This window comes from Nyctereutes procyonoides, unplaced genomic scaffold (genome assembly GCF_905146905.1).
Source record: "Nyctereutes procyonoides isolate TBG_1078 unplaced genomic scaffold, NYPRO_anot_genome, whole genome shotgun sequence".
Lineage (NCBI taxonomy): Eukaryota > Metazoa > Chordata > Mammalia > Carnivora > Canidae > Nyctereutes > Nyctereutes procyonoides.
Window position 1 is genome coordinate 30,689,082 of NW_026575048.1, and position 10,862 is coordinate 30,699,943.

At 39.9% G+C, this 10,862-nt stretch overlaps 1 protein-coding gene across 4 annotated transcripts; it reads right to left on the reverse strand.

Annotated features, from left to right (window-relative positions):
- Window positions 1-4,563: 4,563 nt before the first annotated feature.
- Window positions 4,564-10,838, reverse strand: SRSF7 (serine and arginine rich splicing factor 7). 4 transcript variants are annotated; one of them, XM_055327499.1, is made up of 8 exons: window positions 10,690-10,838; window positions 9,482-9,662; window positions 9,028-9,204; window positions 8,082-8,156; window positions 7,901-8,002; window positions 6,107-6,160; window positions 5,530-5,565; window positions 4,564-4,862 (listed from the first exon to the last, which is right to left on the reverse strand). In XM_055327499.1, exons 1-8 carry the CDS (start codon window positions 10,715-10,717, stop codon window positions 4,808-4,810), a joined length of 708 nt encoding a protein of 235 aa, XP_055183474.1. In that variant the 5' UTR covers window positions 10,718-10,838; the 3' UTR covers window positions 4,564-4,807. The 4 variants fall into 4 exon arrangements, with proteins under 4 accessions (XP_055183474.1, XP_055183473.1, XP_055183476.1 ...); XM_055327498.1 differs by having other exon boundaries at window positions 7,892-8,002; window positions 10,690-10,837; XM_055327501.1 differs by lacking the exon at window positions 5,530-5,565.
- Window positions 10,839-10,862: the final 24 nt, after the last annotated feature.

Consider the following 10,862-nt stretch of genomic DNA (forward strand, 5'->3'; position numbering starts at 1 on the left):
AAGTAAAATCTTAAAAAAAAAAAAGAAATAGGGATCCCTGGGTGGCATAGCGGTTTGGCGCCTGCCTTTGGCCCAGGGTGCAATCCTGGAGACCCAGGATTGAATCCCACACTGGGCTCCCGGTGCATGGAGCCTGCTTCTCCTTCTGCCTCTATCATAAATAAATAAAAATTAAAAAAAAAAAAAAGAAATAGGTGCTGTTGGTCCAATGACTTTACCTTTCTTAGATGGGATAAGGTGACTTAACTGGGCTCACCAGCTCTTGGAGTGAAGGTAAGTCTCCACCCTTGTATGCAGAGAACTTTCTGCACAGAAGTTTTCCACAACCTTTCAGAGCAGAACTCTTGAAGTTTAATCCAAAGGAGGAGAAAAAACCCTTGCACTGGAATTGCAGAGTAGACCTGGACATTATAAACAGCAGCTATGAATCCATCATCTGCTTGTCTGCAAGCAGATTCAGACAGTAGTCAAGAGTCAGTCTTGGAGGTGGCTAGAAGGAAATGTGAGTTTTTATAATTGAAATGGTGATTATTAAGGTCTCAGAGTTGAGGAGGAGGTTCCAATTTTATATGCTTAACAGATTAAAATTCATTAATTTATTCATCCATTAATTTTTCCTTCAAATATTTAAGTATCAGGCAATGAGGAAATGGAACAAACAAGGCCTAGTACCTGCTATCACAAAGACTTTGGTGGCATACCTGCAGAGATGGAAATAGGCAATTACAGTGTGAATAGGAATCTGACTATAGAAGTTCAGTGTTGAGAGCAAGGGAATGTAACCTAGACTTTGAAAATGTGGAAACTGGAAAGTTTCCAGAATGGGGGTAAATACCATTCTGCCACAAATTAAAAAACAAAAACTATGCTGAGACACCATTTCCTAACATATGATTGGTAAAATTAACAAGTGATAGCCTACCATGTGGTTACACAAAGTATACCATGTAGGTAAGAGTACAGAGAAACAATCATATACCTTGTCACCAAGGCAAACAATACAATGCCAGGATAAATGCACATATTCTTTGACCCAGCAATTTAACTTCTAGGGATTATCCAAGATACGCAGGGTCACGTGTGCAATGTATTGTACAAGGCTATTTACTACAGCATTGTTACAGTAATTAGAAACAACCCTCAAATCCAATGATAGGGAACTGATTCGATTCCTGTTACTCTTTGCTCAAAAATGCTTGGTGGAAAAAAAGCAAAAATGCTTGTCTTCTCCGTATACAAGGTCCTATACGATCTCTATATATCCTATACCCCTCTCCCTTTCTATGCCTTCTCTTCCTATTCTCCCCTCTGGTTCACTTCATACTGGCCTCCTTACCCAACTCAAACCACTTCATGGCCTTTGAGTTTACTGTGTCCTATCCAAAACACTCTATCCCCACAAGCTGATGTACCTCTCTCACTTGCACAAATGTCCCACTTTCGGAGGTCTCCCTCCAACATCTTTTACCTAATACCAACTAACTCCCTCTCTCTCCCTCAGCTTTACTGTTGTACATATATGTTATTACCCACCTGACGTTTGTTCATTTGTCTCTCCAGAACTCAAGCTCCATGAAGATAAAGACTTTGTTCACCTGTTTTCCAAGGGTAGCAGTACCTGGCACATTGAAGGGGGCACAAGTTAACTAAAAATTATGCAACACCCAGGAACTAAATAGTATGCAATGTAAAAGAATGAGCAAATGACACTTTATGTGAAAGAACTCTAAAATGTTAAGTGAGAAAAACAAGGTATATCTATTTTGTGTTAAAAGGAAAATGGAGAAAATACGTTTACTTGCTCAGGCTATATAATTGTTTGTTTACCTTTGGGGAGATAACTGGGCAGCTGAGTCAGAGTTAGGAAACCTTTTCATTGTCTACACCTCGAATATAAATTACCAAGTCAAAAAATAAAATAAAATGAAAAATAAGTTGAGTCAGTGGGAAAAAGGAAAAAGAACCAGATTTGAAAATTGGTCTTAAGGATCTAACAATTAATTTGCTACTGCATTCCGCATGCTTGTTATCCTTCTATCCAGCATCTTTTCCTCATTAAGTCGAAAGAAAATAGCCTAGTTATTAACAATGGTGTAATCTACAATGGGTAGAATGTTATATTTTCTGATTTTCCCCTATAGTTTTGTTTTAAGGGAGCAGTAAGAAGCTTTATCGATTAGAAAAGCAAGGGCTTTCAAACAATAGGATTCAAATGTCTCCTTCTCCCTAATAAGAGAATAGTACAGAACCCATCTCCATCTTCTGAACCCATCTCCTCTTCTCTGAGATGGGAGTTAACAGTATTACTTTGTTGTGGGGACAAAATATTCCTTTGATATTTTTACGAGAATGGTAACAAGAAACCTAGGAGGTGTGGAAAAATAACCTATCAGCCTTTAAAACTGTCTAGTGGTGCTTCCCTGCCACCTTCCCTTTAGTTCCGGATAGAACAGCTTTAATACTACCATACCATAAACCTAGGCATTTCACCCCATTTCTTTGGCTTGTCAAGTTTTCACCACCCTCCAGACACTCGAAGACTAGCCAGGACCCTAGTAAATCTGTTACTTTGAACTTATCTTTCTAGCTATGCAATTATATATACATCTTGTAGATTGTATGGCTCTCCCTTCCAAATGTCTCCAAACAACGGTTGCTCAGTTAAGAGCCAGATCTAGTGAATTCTTTACTTTTACTCTTCACTCTGATTACTCTTTGCCAAGCTGTTTTCGAGTTTTCCATTTATCTTGGAAATCACCACGCCCCTTTAGACTTCAAGATAAGCTACACAAAGATGAGAAACAATCCTACACCATTCATTTAACCAAGTCTCAAAGTGATGGCATTTCCAAACTCCAATTTTCTTCCTCCTCAGGAAAGAACATGGCAAGGTGGTAGGACCCCTTTCACAGGATACTTAGCCTAGCTCTAAGTCCAAAGGAAGACTACCATTGTGAAGTTAAGGGTATGCACTACCTACCTCCCAACACCTTTCTATAGGTGAGAGGATCAAAATATTCTGTGTCCAAAGTACTGTCTGATGTGTTCAATTAGCTACTAATACCAGGTTTAAAATTTAGAATGAGCCAAGACTAGCACTGACCAAGTCAGTTACATAACTTTAGCATTCCTAACATCTAAAACTGCAAACAGAAAGTACACTGCATCAAAGTGTATCAAATATTTTAAGATGTATGCTAATCATAGTAGTTCCTGTCAAGCATGTGATAAGTACTGGCCTAGATACCCAACATTCTCTTTCTCATTAAGGGCAGCACTTTCTGTGCTTGTTTCTTAAACCCATTTTTGACCCTACCCCTCCCCTCCATATCCTTTCCATACTTCTGCACTAATCTCTAGGATGCTGCTAGTTAATCCATCCCAAAGTTACAGGATTAGATTCCTACTCTAGGCTCAGAACTCCCACTTCCAAAAATTGAGTATCAGGATTGTTTGTTCTCTGCAGATTTATTAAGTGAACTTATCTTTATATTAATACAGAACAATTAAAGCTGACCAAGTCAACAAATAAGCCTGCCGATTATACACAAAGCTTTACACCATTATAATTCAGCCAGTTGTCAAAATTCTGAAAACAAAGCATCCAATCTTCCAATGCACTAGTGATCAGACCAAATAAATTTGATGCAGACCAGTATTCCCCTTTTTTGTACCAATGCTAATGAATACCTGGTTTAAAAAAAAAAAAAAAAAAAAAAAAAAAAAAAACTTGACCAGAAAACTCAAAATTAACTATTACCTGCCCTACTAAAGATATTTAGTCTCAACAAAGAATCTATTGGCTATATTTCTAAGATCTACCAGACGCTACCAAAACTACATGAGGTGTTGCTAAATGTAGGTGAGATTTACATAACTCCTTTAGTCTCATTAACATTTCTAATTAACATCTTTTTCTTTTGACATCTTTACTTTTGCACCAGCCTGGCAAAATAAGATGTTGGTAGTTAGGAACTGAAAAACCTAAGTTGAAAATTAACAGATCTCTGCTCTGAATAAGGCAATTCATTTTAAAAGACAGATTATCTGGACTGGAAAATTTTGCAAAGCTGGTTTACATGAAGCTGTTTTGTCCTAAATTCAGACAATTCCTCAAACATGCAAAGGTTGTGGTATAAAATGAATGTTGGAAACCAAAAAAAACCCAGAGAATTTATTAAAACCAGGAGTTCTAATTTGACACCATCCCATCTAAATAGCCTGAAAACCTCAATTTAGTTACTATTAACTAAAATAGCCTTTGGAACCAGTGGTCCCTTTAGGCTGACACACTGAGATTAGAGCTTGATACCTAGTAACACCAACTCCAAGAGATTAATGTAGGAACTTGTCAGATACGGTATTAAGGAACTTGAGTTCTTATCTCACCCAAAGCTCTAAGAATAAAAAGGAATTTTCCAAGTGTATGTATTCTATAGCTAACGATGTTTAAGACTCAAGTAACACCATTAAACTTTGAATGTAGGTCTGTATGAATATGGTTAATATCAAGGTTTACCCCTGAAGCTTAACAGAATATTGATATTGAACACAAATCAAAAATCTAGTTAGAAACATTTTATTTAAATGTGCCAAATAAAAACCCACATTTTCAGACCATAGGATGTTAATACATTCAACAAAAATTTATATTATCTTACTGCTGTGAATTTACAGAGTAATAATCCAGATCCATTTTGATTAGATGGTTGAAATACCCTTCCTAGGTTACACTTTACAGACATCACAAATCCCTTATAATAATGTAAACAAAATAACTTTTCCCTAAAAGGTGAACTTGAGAACTTCAGTCCACTCTCTCAGGACTTGCACTTCTTCGCGGACTTCCTGATGGGGAACGACTAAAAAGAAAAACATTAAGTTCGGAACTGATTAGTATTTACTGAAATTTATTCTTATGTACATGTCAAGGGAAAACTCAATTTCAATGAACTCAAAGATGGCCAAAGGTACTATACACATCAGAGAACAAAAAAATTTTAAGATTTACATAGAAATCCTTTGTTCCTGCTTAAGATTAGGTTTAATAGCCTTGTAAAAATTCCAAGTTAAAGAGAACAACTATTTGAATTCTGGGAATTTTTTATCATTAAGTAGCAACTAAGCAAGATAATGCTTTAGCTGTAAGATTTCAACCTAAACATTTTTTTTCCTTCGTGTGGGTACCTCATTTACCTATCGTCCCATGTGGAGGAAAAAGCACATTTCTTAACATGAAATTATACAGTTAAAGGTTCACAGGGCAAAACATCTTAATAACCATCTTAACAATTTAATGACTAAATATTCACCAAAAATACAAGCTAATGTTGAAATGGGAAAAGCAATCACCTAAGAAACTTAGTATCTAGTAATATATACACACACACACACATATATATATATGTATATATATATAGCACCAATTCTCCAAAGAGCTCAAAGCCTGTAAAGTAAGCAGTAAGCAAAACATATTCTGCAGAGGCCACACTTGACAGTTAACACTTGGCAACAAATTATGTAGCTTACCTTCTTTTTGGAGATGGAGATCTGGACTTTGATCGGCTGTCAAAACATGAGAAATTCTATTAAGAAAAAGTACTAACCAATCTCTTTCTTATAATCACAATATCATGAAATGAACCCCCAAGTTGCCCTGAGCTTAAAATTAAAAGGTCAGGCTGCAGTTAAACTGAAAAAGAGCCTACCAGTTTGCGAACAAAAGCCAATCTTCCAACACTGTTCTTCATAAAATGATTGAATTGCTTCATTCTATCACTATCTTTACACTCTGCTTTATGCACAATTATCTCAGAATGCTTCTCTAGGGCTCATCAGTTCTAAGAAGGCCTCTTCATATACCCCAAAGTCAAACTTCTGTCTCACCATACCTTGACATTTCCTTGTCCAAAAGTCAGCCATAACAGGCCATGTATAAGTCAAGTTCTAAAGTTTGGTATACTAGAGTAAGGTACAGGTAACTGTGTTCCCACTAACACCTAGACTTAAATTTAACACTTGAAATTTCAACAATTCAAAACACTTTGAACTCTTTGGATATTGGTGCCATATAACTAGAAAAGCATTAATCAGATTTTTACCCTACCTGCTTCTTGGTCGTGAAAGAGATCTGGATCTTGATCTTGACCTCGACCGGGATCTTAACAAAAAGAAAAACAATTATACCAATTAGTTCATAGGAATAAGCTCCTTAAACATCTACTAAGCACTTGTTAAACTAAGAATAGAGAAACTAAAATTAAGCAAGACACAGGGCACCTGGCTAATTCAGTGGATAGAGTGTATGACTCTTGATCTCAGGACGACTTTGAGTCAGAGACCATGCCAGGCATAAAGATTAAAGAAATTTAAAATCAAGTATTTAAAAAAAAAAACAACCCACAATCTAAGCTCTGGTACCAAAATAAGCAACCACACACTTCAATTATTTAGTTCTATCATACTCCACCACTGGGCTGATTGTCACAGTTCCTGCACAGAGGTACAAAATTCTTAAACAGCGTATAATATCCAAGAGAAAGAAATGGTTTTAAAATTGGTGTGGTTTGGTTTAATTTTATCTTGAATCAAGCCAGTATTACACAGATCCCTTAACGGAGATTTCAATTCTTCTGGTAATAAGCTCAGTATAAAATCACAACTGGGGAAGCACATGAGTGGTTCAGCAGTTGAGCATCTACTTCTGGCTCAGGCCATGATCCCAGGGTTCTGGGATCAAGTCCGCATCAGGCTCCACAGGGAGGCCTGCTTCTCCTTTTGCCTACGTCTCTGCCTCAAGAAACTACAAAAAAATGAATTACAACTTGGTCTTAAGACTTTATTCTTAGATCAATAAACTTTCATGGTTCAGGACTATTGATTTGTCACACAAACCAAGTCAAGTTCTAAAATACACACATTGGGGTCCGACAACCAAAGGCATTTATCTAGGCAGAGTCCAGAGCTTTCAAGTGGACCACAAATTTAGAATCCCTGCATTTAGAGATTTTGTGCTATTATTCAACAGTAACTTCCAGTGGCATTCCCTACTAATGACTCAACTATAGTATTGTCAACTCCTTATTTTACAATCTTATCCATTTCTACCACCTTTAAAAGACTTCTACAAAGGAACAAAAAAAGCTAGGATTCTTAGTTGATTTTTAACTCCTTATATTTCAGTGTCTCTGGTTAAAAAGCAGGCCACACCCCCCAAATCTACACAATTACTATTCTGAACAACTTTCCAGTCTCATTCATCACTCCAAAAAGGAGAAATTTAGGTGTCAACTTGCTTCTGAATCTCCTCCTGGTTCTAATGGTCCTCTTCTTACCAGAGATCAAGCAACTATCCTCTCTTAGAGGTAGCATCATTTACGTATACAGACATAATCTGTCTGACTTTCGAAAAGCTTTAGGCAACATGTCTACCCAGAGTGTTCACTGGAATGACTTGGGGATTTGTGCTTTGGACCTTCCTCTACCATGGCCTCTCAACCCTTTAAAAAAAAAAAAATCTTTGATCAGGTTTTTCTTTAACTGTATAATTATAGTAATACCCATTTACAGGTCATGTATAAATTCAACTTTTTTTTAAGATTTGAGAGGCACCCATGGGGGTGGGGGGTAGGGCAGAGGGAGAAGCAGACTTCACTGAGCAGAGAGCACAACCTAGGACTCAAACCCAGAACCTGGGGATCATGACCTGAGCCAAAGGCAGACACTCGACTGAACCACCCAGACACCCTAAAATTCAACTTTTAGATCTCCAAATATTTTCTGAAGCAATCCATTTCAATTATATCTTTAAGACACTCCTTAATGGTCTTAAAGTGCAGTCATTAAGATGTGACAATCCAAATACAAGTAAGGGAAAGAAAGTGTTACATACTGGAAATACCTCGATCCTTTTATAGAACCAGACCTAGATCGTCTGAGCGAAGCTGATCTTGATCTACGAAGAGACACAGATCTTGATCGTCGTGGAGATGCTGATCTTGACCTGATAAACAAAACAAAGTTTAAGTCTAAGTCCAACTAAAGATTAACACTTGTTAAAATTTAAATTAAATATTTCTCACCTCCTTCCCCTGCTCCTGCTGCGTGAGCGGGAGTATCGCCTACCCCTGGATCTTGAATGTGATCTAGATCGTGACCTATTTTTTAAGTCAGAGAAAAACAAAATGTTAGATGATAACTCGTTTTTAGAGTTTGTGTGCCTCTGCTGAAATCAAATCTCAAAACTATTTAAATTTAGTGTCTCATTTGGAAATAAACTCTGGGCCTATTAGTTTTTTTTTTTTTTTTTTTTACTACCTAAAAAAAGATTTGTTAAAAGCTGAATTACATCTTAGAATTACATAATATAAAACACTGTAATGTGTATTTAAAATAAACCTTGCAAGTTTGCAGGTCGACCCTCTTTGGCCCATGGTCTAGTAGATCTAGACGATCTAGAAGTATCTATAGCCGATCGCTGCATCTAGATGTTTTCTTCAATCTAACGACGATCAAACTGACAGCCAAATGAGCCAGGTGAGGCTTGATTGACGCAAGAAGATTTTTCTAGTTGGGAATGTGGTCAATCTGGTGTTCCTCTTTCTAAACCGGAGGGGGCCCCAATTGTAAGCCAAATTTACTGTTACGGCGATCACCGTCTCAAATTTTCTGCCCTTTAAAGAATAAGGTGAAGCTAGGTGTAGATGACTCGAGGGGATCTGGCCTCTTATGCTGATCACCTCAAGGTCTAGGAGGATCTTAATTGTCGGATTTGCAAGGCGCCTCAGCATGATATCATAAGGCTCGTGACATTCTGAATCAAGGCGACTGACTCAAACGAAGAAACCTGAAAGGTTTTGACCAGGTTGATTATTAATATATTAACATTTGTTTAATTAAACAAAAATTGTAAAATACACCTGTACAATTAACATTCAAGTTTATAGAAAAATACTAGTTTCTGCCTTGCTAATAAAAAAATTACTCGATTAACTAGTATACCAACCATTCCTTTATTAAAATAAATACCTGCTTCGCCGCCGCCGGCTATAACGATGACAATCATAAGCATAATGTCCCTTTTCGCCACATTCATAGCATCTATCATTGGGATCAAAGGGACGTCGGGCAGGTGGTCTATCAAAACGAGATCTCCGAGGCATGCCTGTTGATAATTCAACTCTCACTCGGGAACCACAAATCACCCTACAAAAAAAGGCAACAAAATTCTAATGCTAAAAAAATAAACAATTCTAGATTTAGAGCTTTCCAACCATTCTTTTCCCTCACAAACTTCAGCTATCTTTATAAACCTTTCCAACTCCACCTTTGTGCCTCCTTCATATCTTTGTCTTAAGTATATAGTCATGATTAGCTACTTAGTCTCCTCTAGACTACAGAATCTACACTTGTCACCTAGCTCACTACTCAATCCACAGGAATGTTCTAATAAACGTCAATTTCATGACCAACTCTTACTTACTTCCCATCCAGGCCTCGCACTGCATCTTCTGCATCTCTAGGATCTTCAAATTCCACAAAGGCAAATCCTGGAGGATTTCTCGCAATCCACACAGTTCTTAAAGGACCATAATAACTGAAAGCCCTTTCTAACTCTCCTTTGCCGGCACCGGTTCCCAGATTACCAACATACACCTTGGTTTCTGTTTAAAAACGCAAATAGAAGAATGAATGTTATGCAAAATTTTGCCTACGTCTGAGTGAATTTTGTGCCCCAAACAGACCATCCGTTAAGATTGTGCCAAGCACGTTCAATGCTTTATCAAGGATTTAATTTAGTCTTAAAGCCAGCGAAGCCCATACATTTCTGAAAAGCCAGGCGTGTGACAAAGTTCTTAACGTTCTAATAGGGAAACGACCTCCAAAACAGAAGCAGACACGTGGTAGGATATTCCGAGGCGTGGGGCGGGCTCCGCCCCGGCCCCGCCCCCGAGTCCCGGCAGCCCCGGGCGCGCGGGGAGCGCGCGGGCCGGCAGCGTCGGCGGCGGCGGCGGGCGGGCCCCGGCAGGGGCCGGACCGGGAGAGCGGGGCTGCGCCGGCTCTCGTCCTCCGCGGCAACCGCCCGAGGCGCAGGCTCGCCCAAGACTCCAGCTCCCCGCCCCAGAGCCATAAACCGCGCTCGAAAGAGCTAAAAGAGAAAAGAAACCAGCCGCCAGACGAAAAGATTAAGTCTCCATTCCCACTCAATTCGACCGACTGTCTGACGAGAATGCGCAGCTCGAAGCTGCCCCACTTCTGTTCAGTCTCAAATCCATCCTTGCTTTTAAGGCTGCGACCCGATCCGTCTGCTAAAGTGGCGGGAAAGCGCCAAGGAAATGCGCCACCATGGTCGTCAATGTGCGCAAAATGGCAGCCGGGAGCGGGGGGGTGGGGGGCAGGCGGGCGGCTTCAAGGAGGGCAACGGGGAAACCGTGATCGTGGGCCTGCTGCGGGCTGTGGTTGAGAGGAAAACGCCCCAGAAGGAATACGGAACCCACCCCAGACTTGCACCCGCCATCCCCCGGCTGCCTCCGATACCCCGCCCCCGCGGCCTCCGGCTTCGTATGGTGTACGCCGAGGCCGCCATTACGCACGCGGAATAACCGTCTCCCAACCGCCGCGCCAACCCCACGGCCTCGCAGTACTCACTGCATCCACAGCAACGCCCCTCACTGGGCCCTGGCCTCTTACCTCCTCCGTACCGCCCGTAACGCGACATGATGCTGGCCCGCGAGCTCGGCGCTTTCAGCTCGCAGTGCCCAGGGAGCGCGGAATACAAAAGCTGCGAAACCCAGTGAGTGGCCAACGGTCCCGGCGGCACTACGAGGAAGAGTCTGGGTTCGCGCTTATATACGCGGCGGCGG

Bases quoted from the DNA above. Each gene is read 5' to 3' on its own strand.
- SRSF7 (XM_055327498.1), bottom strand. From the start codon at position 10,717: ATGTCGCGTTACGGGCGGTACGGAGGAG. The intron at 9,663-10,689 runs GTAAGAGGCCAG...GTTTTTAAACAG, and splicing joins TTACGGGCGGTACGGAGGAG to AAACCAAGGTGTATGTTGGT. The intron at 4,863-5,529 runs GTAAGCTACATA...TTTTCTTTTTAG, and splicing joins TCTCCATCTCCAAAAAGAAG to TCGTTCCCCATCAGGAAGTC.